This window comes from Scomber japonicus, chromosome 23 (genome assembly GCF_027409825.1).
Source record: "Scomber japonicus isolate fScoJap1 chromosome 23, fScoJap1.pri, whole genome shotgun sequence".
Classification (NCBI taxonomy): Eukaryota; Metazoa; Chordata; class Actinopteri; order Scombriformes; family Scombridae; genus Scomber; species Scomber japonicus.
In genome coordinates, this window is record NC_070600.1 from 16226201 (window position 1) to 16249291 (window position 23091).

Here is a 23091-nt window from a genome sequence, read left to right on the forward strand (position 1 = left end):
TGTGTTTTGTTTGAAACTGTTATATGGCCTTCTCCTGAAAAGGCGTTTGATTATAGAGATGCACTCAGTTACACCTAAAATTCAGAAAGTGAATTTTCATCACAAGCTTTCAGCAACCTTGTTACACATTCCTGTTTCATCTGAAGACTTTTTGTTGTAACCTCATGTATCATAACTGAGCAAGCCAGACATTTTCTCCTAATTCTCCCTTGGCTTCCCTCCGTGTTGTAGTAACAAGAGGTGGATGTTTCTGTCATGTTTGCTTAGATGTATTCATCATCACAGACATGCACTCCATTTGTTGTTGTGCTTCACTTTGAGGTTCCATAACCTCAAGTACATAAACCCAAGAGTAAATAGTTTTGAATGTAAACCACAGACTTTACAGGTATTTGCACTTCTTACTCATATTAGAGCCAAACACCATGTAAACTATGTTGAAAAATGTTTGATAGCAGGTCTGATTTCTGTCTTTTGTTCATCACCCCTCAGAGAGAAGTGGTGTCGTCCACCCGTCTTGCTGCCATACCCCCTGCCTTCAGCACCAGGACCCTGCCAGCACAGGCCACAGAGTATGCCTTCGGCTTCATCCAGGTCCCACAGGACGTAAGTGCACGGACGAACACGTACAAAGAGGAGATACAAGACAGGTGATAAATTAAAGGAAAGACCAACATGGAGTGTCTTAGTAAGTTATTGGGCCACCATGTGGTGCCAGAACAGTTTAAATGTGACTTGAACCATCTTTCAAAGTCACTTAGATCTTTACTTTATGGCCTGCTCAGCATTTTTTTTTACATGTAACAAAGCATGATTGGTTGATTGCTTAATTCTAGCATGCAGTGCACCTGTGTGGAAGCATCTGCATACATTACGTTTCTCCACTCCTTTGTTCAAGTTTTTCCTTTAATTTGTCACCTGAGTATACATGTCACAGATGGAAGTGTCAAACTTTTTCATATCAACATCTTCAGTCTCATTTTCTGCCTACTTTTGAAAGTTTCCCAGCAAGACATAAAAAGTGTTTGAGTTTCACTTATCACGCCAAGTGATAAGTCTGTAACTGACAGACAGGGTCGAGTTTTCATTCCCAGCAAGTGTTGGTGGAAATTATACTCATACATAATGCATGTAGTACAACGCTGACCGAGCAATGACAAACACCAAGCCACTGATTTACTTGGTTGCAAAAAGTAAGAAGAATAATTGACATAGTAGCAGAAAGACATGAACATTTAATGAACACCTCAATAACATTCACTAAATATCTTCAGCAACCTAGATTCTCACACATCCTACACAGATACTAACTATCCAGGTACTGTCTGGAAGTGTGTGTGTGTGTGTGCATATGAATGTCCATCTGATCACCAAGCAGCAGTTACTGTTTGGTTAATCTGCTTGTTTACTCAACCCCCAGTGACCGGTGTGTGTGAGGGACTGTGTTTTGTGTGTGCCAGAGGGGGTCAACTCATTGGTAGCATCCTGAGCCTGCAGCATCCTGAATATATTATGCAGATATAAACATGTTTTCATTCAATACATGCCTGATTGACACAGTACTAAGTGCCATCTTAAAATGGGGTGGGAGTGAGTGTTCATCTCAGAGTGTGTTCCTTCTACTTGAGTTAGATAAGGTGCTGAGCATTTGCATTTTTGTAGTGTCCTACAGTATCTTCTTAAAATTAATGGTAACTGCTTTTTCACAGTGGATTTTATTTGTTGCCATTTTGGAATACAATATTCATGTGCACTCAGGTGCCAGTTTATTAGACACAGTGGCTAAAACCAATACCGCAAATTGGCCTCCTCAGACTAATTTAAGTATTGGGCCAAATTTCTGCCAGATCACTTGTCGTTTGAAATGTAATGTACAGTTTTAGGAGGGGGTCACAACGCTTGATTAATAGCTTGAAGTGATTTTTGTTAAGTCTGTTGCAGTTTTAACACTTCACTGGTCTGATTTAGAAACCAAAGATTGTATAGAAAGGCCAGTTGAAATGTGTGGCTCAGTTAATATAATGTACAAATTGATAAAAATGCACAATGTCTGCTGTGCTTTATACTGAGAGGGTTTTCAAATATCTAGTAAATTGTGAATAGACTTAACATCTCCATTTCTATTGATAACAGAATGTGATATTTCTACAAGTGTGTCAAGTGATGTACTATGTGTGGCAGATTATGTTTTGTATTATTTTATTTTAATGAAAGTATGCGATAAAGGATCAGGAAGGATATGCATTTCAAAGTTAGTGAATCTTACTTTTTAAATACTATATATAGAACTGCAGAGATAAATTGATTTATGGATTACTCAGGCAACATTTTATAAATCCAATGACTATCAATTAATCAAGAAAATAGCCTCATCTACATTTATATGTTACATTCTGGAAATGTCATTCCAATTCAACATTTTACTATTACTATTATACTGCCCTTGTTAACTGAAATACTATTTTTCAAACAATATTTGGACACATTGGCTGCTCAGTAGTTGTTTGCATCACAGCTCCACTCTGTCATTTCAGTAACTCAGTGGTAGCTGTGTGTGTGTGAGTGTGTGAGCTGGTAGTAGTGCCTGCATGCATGCTGTCACCTGTCTCCTGAGTCAGTGTCTCCTGAAGGATGAAGTGGCCCATCTGTTGGTCCAGCCCAGGGGACACAGGCCTCACCTATTCTTTACAGCCCCAAGACACAAAAACACACACACAAGCTGTACCACATGTTGGAGGCTGACACGCACCTTACACCTCTGCTTCTCACTCTCTCTGTCACTCTGCATCAGTCCAACCCTTTTCCTGTTCTTTCCACTTTCTCCTGGGTTTCCTTTTCTTGTGTTTGTTGTCTGCTTTATCTGAAGCTTTTTACTGTGTCACTCACACTGACAGCGCAGTGCCCCACTTGTACTGCGCCTTTGCTGCCGCACGCAGGAAAGGTTTGTCTCTCAACCTTCCACCTGATGCCCCGCTCAAAATCTGTCTGTCTTCAAGTTATATTCATGCTTAAAATCTTTCTTTTAACACCCCGGCAAAATTCTGCCAGTGGGATGAGATCATTCTGTTGCTTTCCAGTGCCAGTGCTTCATAAAAGTCACAATATCTCCAACAGGATCTTTGTGCACTCACACGATTCTGTTATTTTGTAGGACAAAAAACTTGAAGCCTGAAATGTGTACTTGTAACTTGACAAAGTACAAGGCACGATGCATCTGTCCCACTGCAGCAGCTATCACTATCAAAGCAACAACTGCTCTGAACCATGTTTTCTAGCACTCTTTTCATCCAGTTTTTATCGTGGTTGTTGTGAACTCTCAGCTGCCTACCCTCCAGGACACCCTGCCACTTCTTTATTATGCCTCATCAGCTAATTAAAGTAGTGCACGCCAAGAGTGCGCTTGTAAAAGTGATGAACAACAAAATCTTAAAAATATCAGGTGGCCTCTGAGAGTCTGACTACACAGTCGCTGCTCCTGAATGCAGTGGTTACAAACTGAAAATGTGAACTCTAGTACAAATAAAATGACGCCACGTCCTTTTTAACCATTATTAGTCTGCAATGTATTTAGTTAAATTGATAATTAGTTATCTCTTGGTATGTATTCTGGATTTCTAGTCATGGCTGGATGTGAATCTCAGTAGTTTATGTAGCAGAGTATAAAAGTCTCCATTATAAAAAGCTGCTGCAGAGAATTCTTCATCTTCTTTACATTTGATCAGATTTTTCCTGATTTACATCCATTCAATTTTTATCATTTTAGATTGTGTTTTATACAAAGCAACTGTATGCAATTTGATAACATTATAAACTATTCAAATACACTATCAAAAGTATTGTTTTTGTATCAGTAATCAGACTGTAGTATATTGCATTGGCCCCAGTGTAATTTCACTGTATACAATGCACATATTTGAGCAAGCTCTTAAGGTGACTGAAGTGCTTTAACCGAGTTTGTTCTGTTCACATAATGGACAAGACAGGGTCACTAGAAAGCTCTTGTTAATGCCCCCTCATGAGTGTAAATGCATTCTTGTTCTGTAATACTCTCTCCCTGTGTTTTTCCTCTCTGCTCCTATGTCGACTGTCTCTGTTTCCTCCGTGTCTCTCTCCCTCTGTCTCCCTCTTGCCCCCGAGCTCCCCTGCAGCGCCTGTGACAAGTTGACCAGGGGGGAGAGCGGGGGACAAAAAAGGCCCTTAGTTTTGTGCCTTGAACAAGCTTCCCTGCCCACACATGCTCACACACATACACCAGACACGCACATAGCCAAGGGCAGCTAGCTCGAAGGGGGTTGCCATGGAGACAAGACCAGGGCGAGAAGAAGGGAAGCGAAGAGATAGATGGTGTAGGGGAGGGATGGATGATGGCCAGGGACTGATTTTAGTTTTTAAGTGTATCCTGCCTTTGAAGACACAGCTACCTTTTTTCTTCTTGTTTTTCGCCCTCACTGCTGGAGGATGCGAGGTCAAGATTGTATTGCAGCTGTTCCATCCTCCTCTATATCACATGTTCAATCAAATGCTGGCCTTTCACATTTGAGAAGGTTAGGAATAAGAGAGGGTGAGATGTCTGAAGAAAGAGAAGAAAAAAGAAAGGTAGGAGACATGAAGAGGAGGAGAGTGGGCGAGGGTCAGACCATTAGATAGTTCAGCCAAACTAAAATCTCCTGAACTAGCTGGGAAGCTAATTGGAGTGCTACACCACTGGCAGATTACTGTGTGAGTGATCATACTGTTATCAGTATTTGATTGTGGTGTTACTGACCAAGACTACTCCAGCATGTGTGGACAGTTTTTTTATTTTTTTTATTTAAGCATTTCTAATTTTTCCAAAAATAACATTACATGGCCATGTTGGGTGTTTGTATCAGCGTTGCATTTCATGTATTTGTGTCTTCATGCATATCTGTTAAGCATCCATCAGTGATAGCATACTAATTATCCTTTTCACCTTTCTTCCTCACTCTCTCCCTCCCTCCCCTTTTTGCTCTTGTCTTCCATTATCTCCTCAATCTTATTTTTTTTCCCCCTGCTTCAATTCCACCATCTATTACTGCCTCATTTCTTCTCCTCTCGACTTCTCTTTCTTTCCCAAATCTTTTGTTTCCATCACAATGTCTGCTTTTCCAGGAGGACGCCCGCGCTGACGTCGTAGACTGCGTGGTGAGGGACATTCAGAACAGCCAGTGCCTGTTGAACGTGGAATACCCCGGTGCCACCTGCCCACATGTCACACTACAGTTCGGGGACACCAAGGACGACGTGGGCCTCGGCCTGGTCAAAGAGGGCTTGGTCATGGTGGACGTCCGCAAGGAAAAGTACCTGCAGAAGATGGTATGTGAAGGGGGATGAGATACAGTGGGTACAGTTGGATGAAGAAATATCAATTCAAAGTCAGCCAAAAACAAAATTTAGGCAGATGTTGAGGCTTTTTGTGCTGTTTCTCTGCCTGACAGAAATGGTTGGTTTTAGTATTTAGGGATTTTGTTGCTCTCTCTGTAAAAGTTAAATATATTCTCTGGTCTAGACTGAGCAATTAGGGATACATGTATCGCCAAAAAAACTGCAGTACGATGCAGACTTGATTTTCTGTCAGTTTTGAATTCACACACAACAAACACTGTCAGTATTTTTGCTACTACAGTATAAGATGCATTGCAATTGGTGAACAAATGAATTGAACATACAGTTGGTACTTTATGGTTAGAAAGCCATTATGTCTGTTTTGGTAACATTTCCATTAATTGCTCAGTATAAATCTTTTCAAATACTATTTGATTTTTGTTAACCACCTTCTTCTAATTCATTGGCTCACTATGTGGTCAAAATGCACAGCACGGATCAATATCTGCATCTTAAATGGTAAATGGTAATAGCAGAGTCAGTTGATCAAGTGGTAGCTGGTGCCGATTAAATGTAATGCAACGTAAATGTTAGCATTGTCCATAAAATGGGCACCTTGTATATTATTCTATTATTTAATTTTAAAAGGTTCATATGTTTCTTATGGTTTTCTGACAGTTCAATAATTACTACATTTCCATGCTATCATGAATCTACCCGCTGCCTTTCATCTCAAGGTTTGTCATGTATAGATTTTTTTTGATACATGAAGGCTAACATAACGCTAAATGCCTGTAGACATTATAAAGGGAACAGCACAAGAACCATCATTTCTCTCCTCACTTGTCAATCTATAGTCGCACAATATACATGCACACACCTCAACAATTTACCTCAAATGGTGGTCATTTTGTCAAACCATGAAGCATCGCTCATTTGCTTTCCCTCCTCATTATGCTAATTCCCCCAGCAGACTCAAAGCCACTCTGTACATGAAGATAAAGAAAAATGGAGGATATTCATTCCTGCTGCAATTACTGCTTCCACACAACCCCCCAATATTAGTCACTCTGCCATTTATTTAAAAATTGCTACACATAAAGGATTGGAGAAATATGTCCACACGAGCGTAATTGTTCATAAACATATCAAACTGTATATTCATATAAATTAGAGGCTGGTGGAAAGGACGCATTTATTAACGCATTCTTTCACGCAATTTATTCACTCACACGGAGATGTAGTTACTAGCTCATTTCTGTACATACTAAACATCACCAATAAAAGCACTTCTTCCTCACAGTCAGTCAATAAAGCACAGTGCATCATTGTGAGTGTTCTGACCTCTGACCTCCAAAGAGTAGCCAGAGGACCATAATGCAGTCTCAGGGTAATGGACCCTTTTGACAAAAGACAGTGATTAAAACCTCCCAGCCATACGACTAATAGGCTTATAGACTGCACAGATTTAGGTTTTGTTGGATCAAATGGTCTCTCTTTAGTATGCAACAGCTGTGTTCGCCAGCATTTGCCTCTTCCTTGCTTGGCAACAAATTTTTTGATGTGGAGAAAGCTTAACAAACACTAGTGTTGCCAGTGTGCTTACAAGTGTGTTTTAACGCAAGCTCTTCAAAGTTTCTTCTTGATAATTCTACTCAAGTCTGCTTCCAAACTCAAAGATCTGGAGACTGAGATAGTCCTTTTCTGCAAAAACAAGCTGAAGTGTTATTAGACCACTTTTCAAAACCTCTAAATGGGAGTACATGAACTTGTCTTTCAGAGAGGGGACATGCACTTATTCTGGACACTGCACTTCTGCTGTATGCATTAGCTGACCAGTTATACTTTAGTTAGTACAGCTGGGAGATACAATATAAAATTGTGTTTTGTTCGCTATAATACTGATTACTTAAATGATTCCTTCTCTGGTCTTAAGCCTTTATTAAAGGTGGTGAAATTTTCTGGATTTAAAGCCAGACTAATGTGTATTTTTATAAAAAAAATTTAAATGAACATTGGATTAGGTTCATTTTCTGTATGCTCACTATTGTCCGTGAGCCGCTTGATTCATTTGTTAGCAAGCTGCATTTCTGGCTCTGAGCTATACTGCAGCTGCTGCTGGTGTGACAACAGAAAACATTATCTTTCAGGGGCAACAGAGCCAAAAAATGTTCTAAGACACAACCTTTTGTTGACGTCTGGATCCGTGCCCCCATCCTTTTCCTCTTTTTTATAGAAAGTTTCCCTTGAGCTTTTGATAGTGTAGTATCCAAGTCTTCTCACTTTGCCAGCTCACCCCAAGCTCTTTCTCTCCTTTTTTCTCTCTTTTTACTCATCCAAACTATCAGGCTCCTTGTAAAACTGACTTTTTTCCTCCCTATCTGTTCCACTTTGGCTCTATTCTTTATTCATTATCCATTCCAAGGGATTGGAACATGGTCATTGTAATCTGTACTCTCGTGCTAAGCATTGCCTAACAGATGGGCTCTAATGTTCAGTGGCACTTCAGTGACTATCAATAGTCAGTCATAAGTGCACTGAAGGTTAACACCAGTCTTTGAGGGTGGCATTGTCCCAATGGAGGGAAAGCAGAGAGGGATAATCATCCATTTGGGGGTTTATTCCTTTTTTTCATGTGCATTTCTGCTTTAAGTCTTACATTTATGGATACTCTCTGCAAACCATATGGATGGCTATTGTTGAGGCTATACAGTATCATAGTAAAGAATTATACACATTGTGTAAGTGTAGGTGAAGCAATGATCATATGCATGCCAGCTGCTGGTATCTGCTGGAAGAGGGATAAATAAAAGTAGGAGGATGGTGGAAAAAACTGCAAACCAAATTATGATTGATATGCATTACTCACCGAGAGGAAACCAACAGTGACCCAGAGGTGTGGCTTGATGATAAAAAAGCATGGGATTAAAGCATAAGTGACATTTTCTCCTGCAAAATGGAATGATCTGAAAACACAAAGCAGCATCAACACTGATTACGATATATATTCCATACAGCGTACACACACTATATAGCAGATTTAGATGTCATAGTGTAAAGTTTAATCTGTCATACATCTGGGATATGATGTGCACATGTTGTTTATGAGGCCTTGATATTTAGATTATCAGTCAGTGAATGATATCATTACTTTATCACCAGCACAGTATTTGAAACAGAAGGGACATAATGTTGCTTTACATTTTATACAGTAGCTATAGTATTTCAGGTCTCCAGTAACATTGACATGCCTGGCTGTGGATTTTGCCATATGTCACGCCACCACATTCTGCCTTACAGATTACGTCAGCCTTGTCACACTGCATCACATTATTCGTCTGTTCTGTCAGGTGTTCCCCTTTACCACTGACACATTCACATGTAGAGCTTTAAACCTACTGGAGGCCTCAGCTGAAGCTTTTGAATAAATTCTGAAGATTGGCATGTACAATTGGCCACTATGCAAAGTGGTAGCTGATTGCACGTAACCTTGTTAGTTAAATTGTTACTAAATCTCAATAATAATGGTTCCCTTAGCAGCCATATTTGGAACAATGTCAACCATGTAATTTAGTTTGATTGCCCCTGTTGAAACATCTATTCTTGAGTTGAAGAATAAATCTGTATTTCTTAAATTCTAAGAAATACAGTGTGTATTGATTTTTCTCAGAAATAGTGCCAGAAATCACAACAGAAATCACAACAGAAATCACAGCAGAAATAGCGAGAATGAAAGAAATGAACTCAGTGGAAACCCAAACTGAGAAGCAAAAACTTAAACCTGAGGAATGATTTATAATCATTGAACCATTACAATTATGGTTATAAACCACTAACATATGTCAACTGAACAGCCAAAGGATGGTGGATGGTTGCCAGGCTTGCAACCTAAAACTTCCTGTAGGGCTCTTTTATGTTTATACACACTTTTTTACACACCACTTTTTAAAAAATGTCCTCTTGTTCTGTCCTGAGACTCACATACCAACTTTATGCCTTCTCCACTGCAGGCACAGTGGATACACTAAGCTATCCTTAAATTGTCCTGGCACCATCAACTAAACACTGCTAGAATGGCAAGTTGCCACTCTGGCACGCAGACACTCACTAACGCACTTCGCTCTCTCACTTCATTCCTCTTAATGTCTTTCCCCACTCATTGTTCAGAGTCTGATTTCTTCCTTTTTCTTTTTCTCCATCTCTTTCCTGCACGCACTACTGTACATCACATTACTCAGTTTTTCTTCTTATCACCTCTTTCCAGTGCTCTCCTCCTCATCTTTCCTTTCTTATTTACTCTCCGTTCCCCTTACTTGTCCATTTCTTCGCCCTCTGCACATCTTTCCCTTTCTTTACTTAACTTGTCATTACTACTTTTTTCCTCCACTCATACTGGCCCCTAGTGTCTCTTTTAACCTTTGCTATTCATGTTATCCAAAGTGAGTTTGAGCAATTTGTTTGGACAGCAATGGAGAGGTGGCGTGTTTGGCTTTTGCATGTGCTTGATTTGCATTGTGTCTTTCAGTTACATGTCATGATGAACACTAATCCCCAGGAATTAAAGTGGAGAGGCGCTCGGATCAGACCTGGTGTTGGCCTCATTATGAGCTCTGATTTAAAACGCTGTTATCTGCAATTATTTGCAACTTGCATCAGCTGATTCTGGCTTTTGAACCCACACTAGGTTGATATAATGCCCTGTTTTCATAATTTGAAGTGATGGCATTCAGTAGAGGGACATGAACTGTGTGTGTGTGTGTTTATGCAAATGAAGAAGGGAATGGGCTCAACATATAAATGGATACACTAGAAATATATGTTTCTCCCTTTCTGATTGCGTACACAAGTAAGTCCCTGCAGCTACTATCATACCGAGACCTGATATTTTTCTGTCGCAATTGTAGCTGGAATGAGTCTGTCATGACAGCTCAATTGGAAGATGGCTGTGTGGTTAGCAGCACTATCTTTTTGTGCTCTGCTGCGTTTCACCAGTGTTTTCTGTCAGCAGCGGCGAACAACATGACTGATTCAAACTCTGGAAGGCCACTGGGTGCTAACCGTCTTGCCCAGTCACCTCTGCTCACTGACATTGGTGCTCGCTCCCAAAGTTCATTAGCGTTACAAGCTAATAATCTCCAGTCTGCTAATTACTAGTCAATTACAAACACAGAAGTGTCCATCACTTTCTCACTGGCGCAATTATTATCAATCACCAATGGCATAGTAGTCTGCTGTATCGACCCAGGCCTGGTTTCCAATACTTTTCCCTACTGAATAGATAAAGATAAAGAGATAGTATTCACACACCTTAGACTAATGTTTGTGAAGACATGCTCAAGATCTTTATTAAATAGTTACAGCCGTGTGTGTATCTGTCAGCAGAAGTCAGACTTTGGGGAAAACAGCTGTGAGGTGGTTTCCTTAGTGTGAAAGCAGTAGATGAGTCCTGGAATCTTTAATTACCCAGCAGCCCTCTGGGAAATGTAGTTTGAGATTTCTTTCCCTGCGTTGCTGCTGTATTCACAGGCCTTTGCTTTTCTTGTGTGAATTTTCAGCTTAGGTATTTGTGAAAAGGTTTGAGGGGCATGAAGGACAGCTTCTAAGTGTTGGCTAATGTAAGATGCAGTTTTTTGTTTTTTTTTACTTGTGCGTGTCTTTTCTTACAGCTTGTGGTTAGAGTCCCAACTGTAGTTAATTGTGCAGCAGTTCAGTTGCACAGTAATTGTGTTAATGGGGGTTGAAACTGTAGATGAAGATGAAATGGCGGGCGGGGAAGTGTAAGTGTATTCTACAGCTGCATGTGAGGAATCCATACAGGAAATTAGGAAGGAGGCTCACACATACACAAACCGCCTCTAGGGATGGGTTGTTCCATTTATCAAAGTGCGATTGTGCTGTTCGGGAGACATAAGGTGGCTCATGTGATGTAGTCTCCTGCCACTGTACTGTTAAGGCACTGGTTTGGACACTGATGATGTGCCTCATGGGAACGCTGGTGTTTCTATACAGAAGGTTCACTGTAACAAAATGAGGCCTCATGGGTAAAGAGCATTTCATGTGGCAGCGCTTCCGTTGTCGCTCACGGGGTGTCCTCGAGCAAAGACGACGCACTAGTACATGTGTGAAGATCCCTCATGAGCTCTAACACACTTAATGATCCGCAACCACACAGTACAAATATAAAAACAGAACAGAAGAAAAATTGCATAATGTCGTCGTTCAATACCTGAGAGAACACAGCCAAGACAAATAAATGAGGGTAAAAATTAAATATTAAAAATAGAACAACAGCTGGAGGTTGAGTTTAAGGTTTATATGTTTGATTAGAACCAGCAAGCACCCCATGGATCCTGCCACGGTGGATCAGGTCCCCATCACCTCTACCCCAACCCAAAAAAATTCTCCACCATGTCATCTATAAATGGCTTTTAGCTGTGTCCGGAACACCCATTGACTGACTTTCAGGTCGCTGCCCTCCCTGTTCAAGCCCAACGCCTGTCACAGCCCATCAAGAACCCCCCACCTCATCCCAAAAAACACCACAGGGCACATATAAACACGCGCACACACCCTCTGAGCTTCATGGGTGTTTGACAGCATGACTGCTCCCCACCAATGGCTCAATACCTAATTTACAAGTAGAGTTAGAGATGGGGCCTTTTAATGGACATTTTCTGCTCCCTTGTTATTGACTACACACACACACACACACACACACACACACATACACACACAGACACACACTAGCTTGCACAGGCAGTTCCCTCCCCTGCTGCCACTGCTTTGAGGGCCCTTTTGACATGTCCTAGCTGACACGCGCCACTTCCCTAACACTATTCCATCTTCTGTATATGTACACACACACAAGCCCACAAATACACACTTGATCCTCCCTCCCACACACTTCGGGGGTGAGTGGAGGATGGCCTGGAAGGGAGTAGAGGCACCAGATTGTTCAAACTTCTATTATTTTGAGTTGTGTGACCTCGCGGGAGGGAGAAAATAGATATTGTAGAAAAAAAAGAAAAGCAGAACTCCTCATGCAGCCTTTATAAAAAAGCGTGTGTGTACGATACATTCATGTTTACATAAGACTACTTCTTCACGGTGCCCCTGGGAGAGCAGTGGAGAATGCTCTCTCTGTTGTCTGTAGTTAGTCCATGCGTTTGTTGAGTGTGCACGTGTGTGTGTGTGCTCTTCATGAGTGTGTCCTCCTTAACTCCATGAACACATGCAGGTGGGCTTGTCATTGCACGTTCCCACCAAAGCCACATGATCTCCTCTGACAGCCATGCTGGGGAGATCACTGTGCAACATGGAGCAATCCCAGTATACCTCAGAAGGGGACGGAGACATTCACACACGTTTTTAGTTTTCATTATTTACAGATAATCGCAAAAAAAGGCAAAATTTTAACTGAAGATGAAATCATTTAAATAATTAACTGCATTTATATAAAAGGGACTGTTTACATCTATAAAAATGTGCTAATTCAATGTTAACCATTTATCCTGTAGTCATTCGAACAAATTGATGTTCCCTCGTCTCTCTGTCTCACACACACACAAGCCTTTAAGCATTCTCTGTGGTTAGCCATGGTGCTTTCCCTATCAAACCACTTGTACAATGACACGTCTGAGGTGACTCTCCCAAAACCCTGGCCTCCTCGCTGCTTGCCATGCAGTATTCATGCACTGGCATGTTGAATGAGAGACATCTCTTAGGACTACAATCCACAGCTCAGCCAAGTACACTCAACTTGAAACAGTATGACTTACAGACATAAAAGCTGTTATGTTTCGGCAAATGGTCTGAAGGCGACCTGTCTTGTGCAGACTTTTATGCTTTCAGTAGAGGCAAAGAGAGAGCGAGATGGCAGGCAGAGGGAGGATGAAACCAGATGTAATGAGGGTTGAGAGGGCAGCACGAAAAAAACAATGCAGCAACAAACCATGACAAAGGGGAGTTAGTGTCAGGTTTTTATGTTGGGTGGGGTTGAGGTTTGACTGTTCATCTCTGGGTATGTGTGTGTGTGTATGAGAGAGGGATCGTCATTGCTGTTAATGAGAAAAGCTCAACACGCATGGAGGACAAGCCTCGTTGTTCCCTTTCCACTCAAGTGGTTTCTACGTCGCCTGACATCCAATCTCAGCAGCGAGTGTGTGACCAGCACTGAGACTTCGATTAGTCACTTGCTTTTCATCCTTACCTCATCTAAAAATCTGCTTTCACTTTAAGTGTTTTTCACGTGCTGCGAAATCAAAAAAGAGGCAACTCACCTACGCACCAAACAGCTCAAAACCTGTCGTTAGCTCTCAGCTCAGATCACACCATGCTCACCAGAACACCACCTGGGCTTAGCATACTGGGCAGCACTGGGAAGTACACGCTCTCACACTCTCAGATAGACACACAGACTAGTGCCAAAACACCAGAGCCGCACCACCTGTCGTCCATCTTACAAAAAAAGCCTCACACTTTACACAAAGTCATTCACAAAGTCTCCTCATCAACAAGAAAGTTACCTGCAGCGATGAAAATTGAGTAGAACCGTATTTGTAAACAACCTTTTTCCTGAATGCTCATAAAGTATCAGATTGTTTTTTAAGTCTGAGTGCTGTGGTAAATTTGCTCAAATGTGAACCGTTAGTGTGAAATTATAATAAATTGACTTCTGTACTCAGTTAAACTTTCTGATTTCGGGAAATCGATGCTGAGAATCAATCACACACATTCAGGGGTACGCTCACACAACATCCTCCTTAGCCAAACTGCATAATCTTTTCAGAACTCCTGCTTACTGCCAGCGTTCATGGCCACTGCTCACCAAACATGGCATCTGTCCGGCATATGGGAGCTCTGTAGGGTCATCCAGACAAGCACACGCTGTCACCCGCTGCCTTCTGCCACCCTCGCCCTCCTCCAAACACGGCACTTTCTTGTCCTTGTCTCCTCATTCATTATCCGCTTTGTACTCTCATCCTGTTTTTTGTTCCGTCGTTTCCCCCCCCCCCCCCCCTCCTCACTTCTGATCAGTTAATCAGCTTTATTAGGAAGAGTTTGAAATTGTGGGAAATATAGAGTAGACTTCCCTGCAAGAGTTAGAAGAAAAGATGGACTCATGTCTGTGTGGTAAATATGAAGCTGCAGTCAGAAGGTGGTGGTTAGTCGTAGCAATGGCCAACTAACACCACATACGGTGTTGATCTTCTCTTCTTACTTTGTGTAAGAAAAGTACAGTTCCTCCTTTTTGGTCTGTATCTTCTTCACTTTGCAAAAACATCCTTTTTTTGAGCAACTGAATAATATACTGAATAATCCTGTATCACACCTCAGAAGACTCATTCACCTTTCTTAACGTATTTTGTAATGTGAGAAAGTCACCACTTAACACGGTCACTAGTTAAACCGAAACACTGGATTCGGTCGAGAGAGGTAGAGAATGAATGAAGTGAGGGAGCACTGACAGTAAGAATGGTGAATCAGATCAATAAAACGTTATTTTCTGATTGTTTCACAGCAGTTACGTTCAACAGCACAAAAAAACTTCCCCACACTTCTCCACCCAACCCTGCAGCTCCACCTCAAACCTCTGAATCTGAAACACCAGCGTGCTGTTTAAAAACACAGCAGCAGCATTATACTGCTTTGGTTGGTTCAGTTTTACAAAATCTTAATGAGAAATCTTCTTTATTTCCATCTGTACTATACATCAACTACGATCCTGATTCACTTCTAAGTCATCTGGAAGTCAAGAGTTTTATTGATAAGCAAAGACTTAGTTTAGTAATTTGAAGAACCAATGCAAACAATGAAGAAAAAGATATGTTTGGTTTAAATAGTCCAATAAGTGCTTAAAGGACATTGTTATAGTTATAACGTCTTAATTCTGATCTCAGAGTGTACCAAAATGATGCATTTGACTTAAAAATGTACAAATATTTTTTTTGTCGAGCATGCCCCCGGACCCCCCTAAAGGGTCGGTTTGAGGTCCACCCACCATAGTCTCTCAAAATTCTGTGGGAAACATTGAACTGTTGTTGTATTCTTTTAAACACTTGTAGTGCGTTCAATGTGAAATTTTTAGTAGGAGCTGAGCCCCCCTAAAGTTCTGAACCTACAATCGTCCCTGATTTAACGTCACACTTGTTTCCCCACAATGAGAAAAATTCCTTTTTCTTTGGCACCTCAAGTTGTCTCCAGATGAGTTTTGCTTCTGTTTGTGTCATAAATGAGCCATTATGCTTCCCTGTTGGAGCCAATAGAAATCCTGTGAAAGCGGGATCCGGGACAGGATATATGGAAGCTGTTGAGAATCCGAAGGCAGTCATCATCAGTGTTCAGCTGCGCACTGATTGGCTGTTGTGTTACACTGACAGTAAAAGACGAGGGCGATCCAGGAAAAGGCCCCCCTCCCCAGCAGAGTACAAAGAGGCTCACCGTGCTAGTTCCAATATGGTAGCATATCATCTGTGCATATTGAGTTGGAGTGCTCTTGACTTTCATAGAATACTTTGCATTTGGAATCAGACTCTCAGCCAGTACAGTTTGGCAAAAAGTGAAGGGTGTAGATATATTTCCTATTTCCGTATAGTTGAAATGAAGCTTATTTCTCTAGTTCACCGGCTTTCTCACAAAGTAATTTTTCTCTTTTGTGTTTGAATATTGCCAAATCCACTTCTGCAGATATGAAACCTTCCTCCACATCATTTTAGTCTTCCCACTGGCTTCTCATGTGCAACACTTGTAGCCTTTTTTCCACGGGCATTTTTGGCCGCGTCAAGTAAAACCATGCAGTTGATTTGCATTTCCATTACCGGAGTTACTGCTAATGCAAACCCAAACTTTTTCTTGCTTTTGTTGCTTCATATTAAAAGCTTTTAAATAACAAAGTAACGTTAGACTTTCATTGTGAAGAATTAACAGGAAGAATTTGCAGCACTATTTTACAATCACATCAGGTCTACACAACAACATCTGGAGATATTTGGAGCTATTTAATGTACAGATCAGGTAGAAAAATGAATGCAAGGAGGAAGGAGTACAAGCAGAAAGTGCCACAGTGAGGATGAAGATGTGCAGACAACTCTCACTGCACCTCCGCAAACAGCTTACCTCTGACAGGTAAACAACTGTCTTTACCGGCCGTGCTGTGTGACGGGAAAAACACTTGCAGTAAAAATAACAGCGGACTTTTACAGCAAAAAATTTATTGAGAATGAAATGTGTTTGTCCACCATTTTACAGCCACTCCTTTGACCACGAGTCGCAGCCTTGGATGTATACAGCCCGATGCTCAAGACAAGCACATCATCAGTTAAAGACACTCCATCAAGCGTGTAGCGCTGTTGTAATGGGGACGCAAATCTCTGCTGCGCTGTGCTCATGCTCTGAGTCAAGCTACTGTAAGCCACCATATGAATTGACAACACCTATAGGAGACAGCTAAAACTCAAAGCTCCCCTCTAAAGGCCAAATTATATCACTGGCCTTTAGAGTCCATTAAAATATCGTTGAATGTGTCTTCCATATGGTGACATCTGCCTGATGGGACCAAGATGTCATATCCCAACACCTTCCAAAAAATCTCTCCTTTAGTTGGCTTTGATCGATGACTCTTGCAGCCGCTGCACTTTCCCTCACCTCACACTCACATGTGCGCTCACTTAAACAGAGCTGGCTGTACGATCCAGCTGCAGGTCTGTTATCTTGGCGGTGCCATGTGCAGCGTTAGCTATCAAATCAACCTATGTGCACGAGCTAGCTAAGCAATTAAACTCCAGAGCCCCATCCACACTCGACAGTTTTAACATCTGGCATCCTTGTTCTGGTGTGTGCGTGTGTCTGTGTGTGCGTGTGTGTGTGTGTGTGTGTGTGTGTGTGTGTGTGTGTGTGTGTGTGTGTGTGTGTGTAATCCAGCTCATCTGCTACTATAATGAGCTACAAAACACAGTGCACAACTGAATCCATTACAAGAACACAGTGACCTTTTTTTTTTTACTGTCTTTCTTTCAAGTGTTTTTCAATTTTTTGTTTCATTTCTTTAAAGCTTTTATTTTTAATGGACCAATGTGCTAATATTTCTCTGTGTGCGCATACCTCAAATCAGAATACACCAAAGTTGTACCCATGTTTAAATTTACAAGTATCTTCTGTACAGGTCTTACTTAGAGTACTGTACTTCCACCATTCACAGACACAGTAAGTGTCGTGGGTGGTTACATTTAAAGGTGGTGGAGGTGAGCTGAACTCTGTATGTGTGTGTTTGTGTGTGTGGTGTAGAGCTTAATCACTCCGAATCCACTCTGGCATTGTAATGGTGGAGGACAGCTGTACTCAGAGGGTCTGCCACTTGAGCTTTTTCAAGGTCCATACATCCACTTACCCTGTACCCATCTAACCAAACACTGTCTCTCTCTCTCTCTGTCTGTCTATGCACCCCCACCCTCACCCTGCCCCCCTTGCCCTATGACTCATCACTGGTTCATTCAGGCTAAATGGCTGTTCTAGCAGAAGCAGTCAATATGTTCAACACTGCACATTGGCTTCCTCTTCTCTCTTGTTCCAACTCTTTCATATCCTCTCTGTACTGTCAGTGTGTTCATATTATGTCCGGTTCTTGGAGTTTGAAGCAAGCCGGACTTCCGAATCGCTTTCACATTAAACCAATATCATCATGTTCCCTCAATACACATGATGATAAAAATACATTGAAAAATGGTGTGGGTGTGTGTGTGTAACATTCGTATGCGAGTTTCATGTGCAAAAAAAATATTAGTGACAAGTTGGTCTCAGAGCATCAGATGGAGTAGGTGTTGAAAAACTCCTGCTCTCTTCCATCTTGTTTATTTCAAACGTTTCTGCATCTGAAACCTGATGACAGCTGTTTGGACTAAAATGTTCTATGAAATGATGCAGCAGTGAGACAGAGTGCAGAAGTTTGAACTAAACTTCAAGATACTGACAAAGCATTACATTGACTTTGCAGAACATTTGCAGCATTGTTAAAAAGTAACCATAGTGATATATTTTTACTCAGTATAACTTTGTATAATAGCTTAATAGCTTAATATTATTATTGATCGTTTTTGATATCCTTCAAGGAAACACAAGGACATAAATGAAAAGTAAAATTATCCTTTGTCCAGCTTATTATTAACTAATTCAGGGTCCATTATACAACAATATGTGTAAAGCTAGCTCTATAAAATGAGTCTTGCTTGAATTTATTTTTAAAATAACACATTTTGACAGACATGTACAGATAAGCCATTTACAGATAAGCCTCTAATAACTCCTTTATTAACTGTATCTTCTATCCATCTTTTCCCATCATCATATAATAGAGCTCTGACTTTTCCACATGCGATGCAGGTAGAATTTGGGGTTCACCCTCTTTTCTCTTGCAGCTCCCTGAAGGCATCTTTTCAATATACTTATTTATGAATTGCTGCTACAAACCAGCGAGGTGTCGGCCTCAGGCTAGCGTGCACAAGGGGGGGTATGAGAGCCTCTCATCTCGAGTGGCTTTGCTAGTGTGAGTTGTAGCATGAAGCACGAAGTGATGCACACGCCGGATGAAGCGATGACCTCTTAACAGTGAGCCGTAATGTGTCGTCGTGCGCTCCGTATGCTTGGTTCTTATGTTTTGTACGTTCCACATCCTCTACAGTGACATAACCACTCTGTGTCCATGTATGTTATCTTGATCCTGTTGATCTTTAAAGAACAGTGTGTTCCTTTATATACAGTGTTGCTGGGAGGGTGTGCGAGTGCCCTTCTGACAGTTGTGAACTTTGTGCAAAAACTTGTGAATTTCTATGTAAGCTGGTAAAAGAAATGTCTCCAGGGGCAGAGCAGCTTTAAAGGATGCATTGATTCACCTTAATCCTTTAAAATCCTTTGTGCGACACAGTGATGTGATATGCTAATGACTCTTTCTTTCTGCCCTAGGTGACAGAATACCTGAACAGTCAAGAATCTGCCAAGAGTGCCAGGGTAAGTCACTTCATCTGAGCCCACCATTGTCTTTCTTTGTCTTTTTTATCAGCGTTCTCCTAATGATGGAGGTTTGTCTGCTTCTCTGAGAAATCTAATGTTGCCAAAACAGAAAATACATTACAACACTAATTACTTTTCTACACTAACTACTACGAGAGAACGATTTTCTCTTTGCTGCTTCTCTCTCCATCTTTCTCTCCCCCTCTCTCTCTCTCACTCTCTCAAGATGCAACACATTACATTGGCAATCATCACTGTCCCATATGGATTGCTGCCCACAGTCTGTGTAGGTCCATACTGAGAAAATGGGGGTGGGGATATGTGCAAAATTGTGCAGTGGGGAAAGACAGAGAGGAGGGGAGGAAAAAGTGGATTATGAATATGAGGCAGGACATAACACACAAGGCTCCCATGTTAAGATGAGTCAAGTCTCAGAGCTTTGATACAACACTCCAGTGGAAATCATTCTGTTTGAGCCCAGTAAACTGGCTGACTGAAACTGGCAGGAAAAGAATGGAAAACAACATAAAAAATTGAAAGTACATGGACTGACTTGATAATGGAGGTCAAAAAACAGTGTTTGGCTGGATTCACACTAAATCAAGCACAGCATGACAAACGACAGTCTTCCCATTCATTAGAATTGACTCCATGTTAATGCAGGTGGAGAGGGGGCTTCATGTGGCTCAGTAAAATAAAACAGCAGCCATCCAGTTAAAATGTCCAAATTGAACCAGATTCAACTTTTGCCGAAACACAACTCAACATCTTGTGCACTGGCCTATCAAATACCTGCAACAGGTTCCAGGCGGATTACTTTATAACGTGAATGCTGTAACGTTTACCTCGTTGTCATCACGATGAAAGATAAAACTGTTGTCTCCTGAGTTTTACCAACACCTACCGTGTTTTGGCTCCTTAAATACAATAATCTGTTACTCGACTACCTGGATCATATTTTATTATCTCAACAGTCCCTCAAACAACACCCCCCCCCCCCTCCACACCACTGCTAGCCCCTGCAGTATAGTACAGAATTGCTGGATTTGGTCTGAACGTGGCCAAAAAAGGATAAGTGTGGAGATTTATTTTATTGTCAATAAATCCACGAAAAACCCCAAACCAACATTTACTACATACAGTATGAAGACCTGTTATTTGGTATATTCATGTGTCAAAAATCACTTGAATGAGCCACAGCATTGCACTTTACTTGTTTACAATGAACCAGTTTCACCCAGTGTGTCAATCACTGTTTGAGTTATGAAGTTTAAAACTTACTAAAAGCTACAATCCAGAGATGTTAAAGGAAATTGTTTCTTTTCATTGGAAGTGTTTTCATGGGATTTTTGACAATAACCAAAATAATAACAGTAGATTTCTAATAACTTGAGCTCCTCTGTTAGGTCTAAAGTGTTAAAGCCCTGTTAGCAAAGGCCAGACCACTTTTAGTTTTTGTCCGTACAAATCCGAGCTGCCTTTCACAAGCACCTCGAGGAGTTTACATTAACACTCTGATCATATTTGTTTTGTATTCATGTAAATGTCAAGCACGGCGGCTCAAAAATCCAAGCAACAACCAGTCAGAAGCTGTTCTCCCCCGTGTTCTTTTAGTTAGCCAGCAGCTGTGCAGCGTGCTCAAACAACGAAGCAGACAGAGGTGGAATTGGCTGTAATCACAATCTGAGTTACTACCGTGTTTTCAGGGTGTCAGGGAGGAGGAGGAGAAAAAAGGCAGCCGAGTGAGACACGGGAAATGGCAATACGTACAAATGGCTCATTCATTCATTCTAATAACTAGTGCTAATTAGCACAGTCGCTAATTAGCTATGAATCACAGCATTAACAGCTGAGCACGTATGCTTCTCAGAGCCAAAAAAGAAACATCCCACACAGACGCAGACCCTCTTACACACACACAAACACAATTCCTATCACATTTGAATAAGTAATACTACACTGGTGCGCCGCCAAATGACTCGCACACACACTTTGCCAATGGCATTGTGATATAGGCGGCATTTAGCAGGGGAAACGCATGTGATGGTTTATGAAGCGATGCAGGAGTGTGAATGGGATGGAATAGGAGAAGTAATAGACTGGGTGGTATTTGTGGCGCTGTGGGCCTCTAGCTCGGATGGGCAAGCACAAAGAGTCGGATTAAATGGTGATGATGATGATGCAGGCGCCTTCACACTGGGTTGTGAAAGCATTGATCTCTCTCTCTCTCTCTCCCTCTCTTTCTCTATGCTGCATGGTGACTTTCAGTCTCCCTCCCACTCTCGATTTTTTTCTCTTGACCATTTAACAAGTAATGTGCTGGAGAGGTTATTGAAGTCCCATTCAAAGCAATTGGGAACGTAACTATATTTTATGGTTATTTGTTTCATTATGGTCAATAAAATCTGTCTTTGTCTTCCCATCAGCTCAACATTTGGCGCTACGGAGACTTCCGTGCAGATGACGCCGATGAGTTCGGTTACAACCGTTAAAAAAAAAAAAGAAGAAGAAGAAAGGAAGAAATTAGAACAAACAAAACCGACCATCCAATCAACACCATTCCAAAGACCAACATGGACGGCGAGTGACGCATTGGACAGAAGACGAAGTAAATGAGAAAAAAAGAAACATCTAAACGACAAGCATTGACTCACTTTCTTTTCATTTCATCCCTCCAGTCCTGACTTCTCTTCTGCTCATACCTTTTTTTTTTTTTTTCTCCAGCTAGCTCTCATAGCTCCAATTAGAGCATGCTAGCAATGCTAAAATAAAAAAAAGAGAAAAATCATTCAAGAATCAGTCTCCATTCATCATTCATTCATTTTTCTTTCCCTAATGGGCCACTGCCAGCTCAAGCAGCCTGCACTATTGCCAATCTGTGTTATTTGCCATGTTACCTTTTCAGCAGACTGTGTGAATGATAATAATTATGATACTTAAGTATGTGTTTCAGCCAATCATGTTCTTTGCTCTCTGATGCTCTAGCTCAATCCCTGCTTTCCTTTGTACAGGAGGGGGACTGGGTGTTTGTGGGAGACACGCTCGATTTTTGCAAACAAATGCTTCCCTAATGAATTTCATGTAAATGTGAGGATGTGGTGAAAAGTGTAAATGGATTTATTTTGGAGAAATACTGTAGGTGGAGCCACACAGAGTTTTAAAAAACAAACAAAAAAAAAAAAAAGGATGAGTTATTTTTGTCTTCAATGTATATCTGTGTGATGATGACATTTGCAGATGTTTTTGTGGGGAGTGTTTTGTCGTTTATTCACTATGTCACACTTTTATGACCAGTAAATATGGACGCCATAATGTGGCATTTTATCATCTCTCTATCTTCTTCTGTAAAGTTTACATTCAAATGGTTATGACCCTGTCTTTGGCAGTCTCTTCTCTTTCTGTCTCTGTATGCCATAGCAGAAAGTGTTTGAATTTGTTTCCCTAATAATGGACCTTTGCATTCTATTAAAAATGAATAAAAATAAGCAAACTAAAAGTCGTCCGTGTTCACTTTTTTTTCCATTTAGGGTGTTAAAAACAGATAGACCTCAAGTTCTATTCAGAATATCAGTTTTATTTTAGTGAAAATGAAATGAAATGGACAAGCGTTTCTACACAGATAAAAGGTTTTGTTACCTGTAAAACCTCTTTTGAATAAAAGTTTATTTCAGTGAATTTATAATTTGCAATGCAAATCATGTTTAGAAGCCTGCCTCAGTTCCACTACTTCTAAACCTCTAAAAGTAA

The 23091-nt window shown here is 41.0% G+C and overlaps 1 protein-coding gene across 1 annotated transcript in view; it reads left to right on the forward strand.

Annotated features, from left to right (window-relative positions):
- Positions 1–22816, forward strand: part of snd1 (staphylococcal nuclease and tudor domain containing 1) — a 180119-nt gene extending 157303 nt beyond the window's left edge. Inside the window, exons 21-24 of the mRNA XM_053314118.1 lie at positions 493–606; positions 5131–5334; positions 19297–19341; positions 21771–22816. Of these exons, the coding sequence (XP_053170093.1) occupies positions 493–606; positions 5131–5334; positions 19297–19341; positions 21771–21836 (429 nt within the window). The 3' untranslated portion in view covers positions 21837–22816. The remainder of the gene's footprint in view (positions 1–492; positions 607–5130; positions 5335–19296; positions 19342–21770) is intronic.
- Positions 22817–23091: the final 275 nt, after the last annotated feature.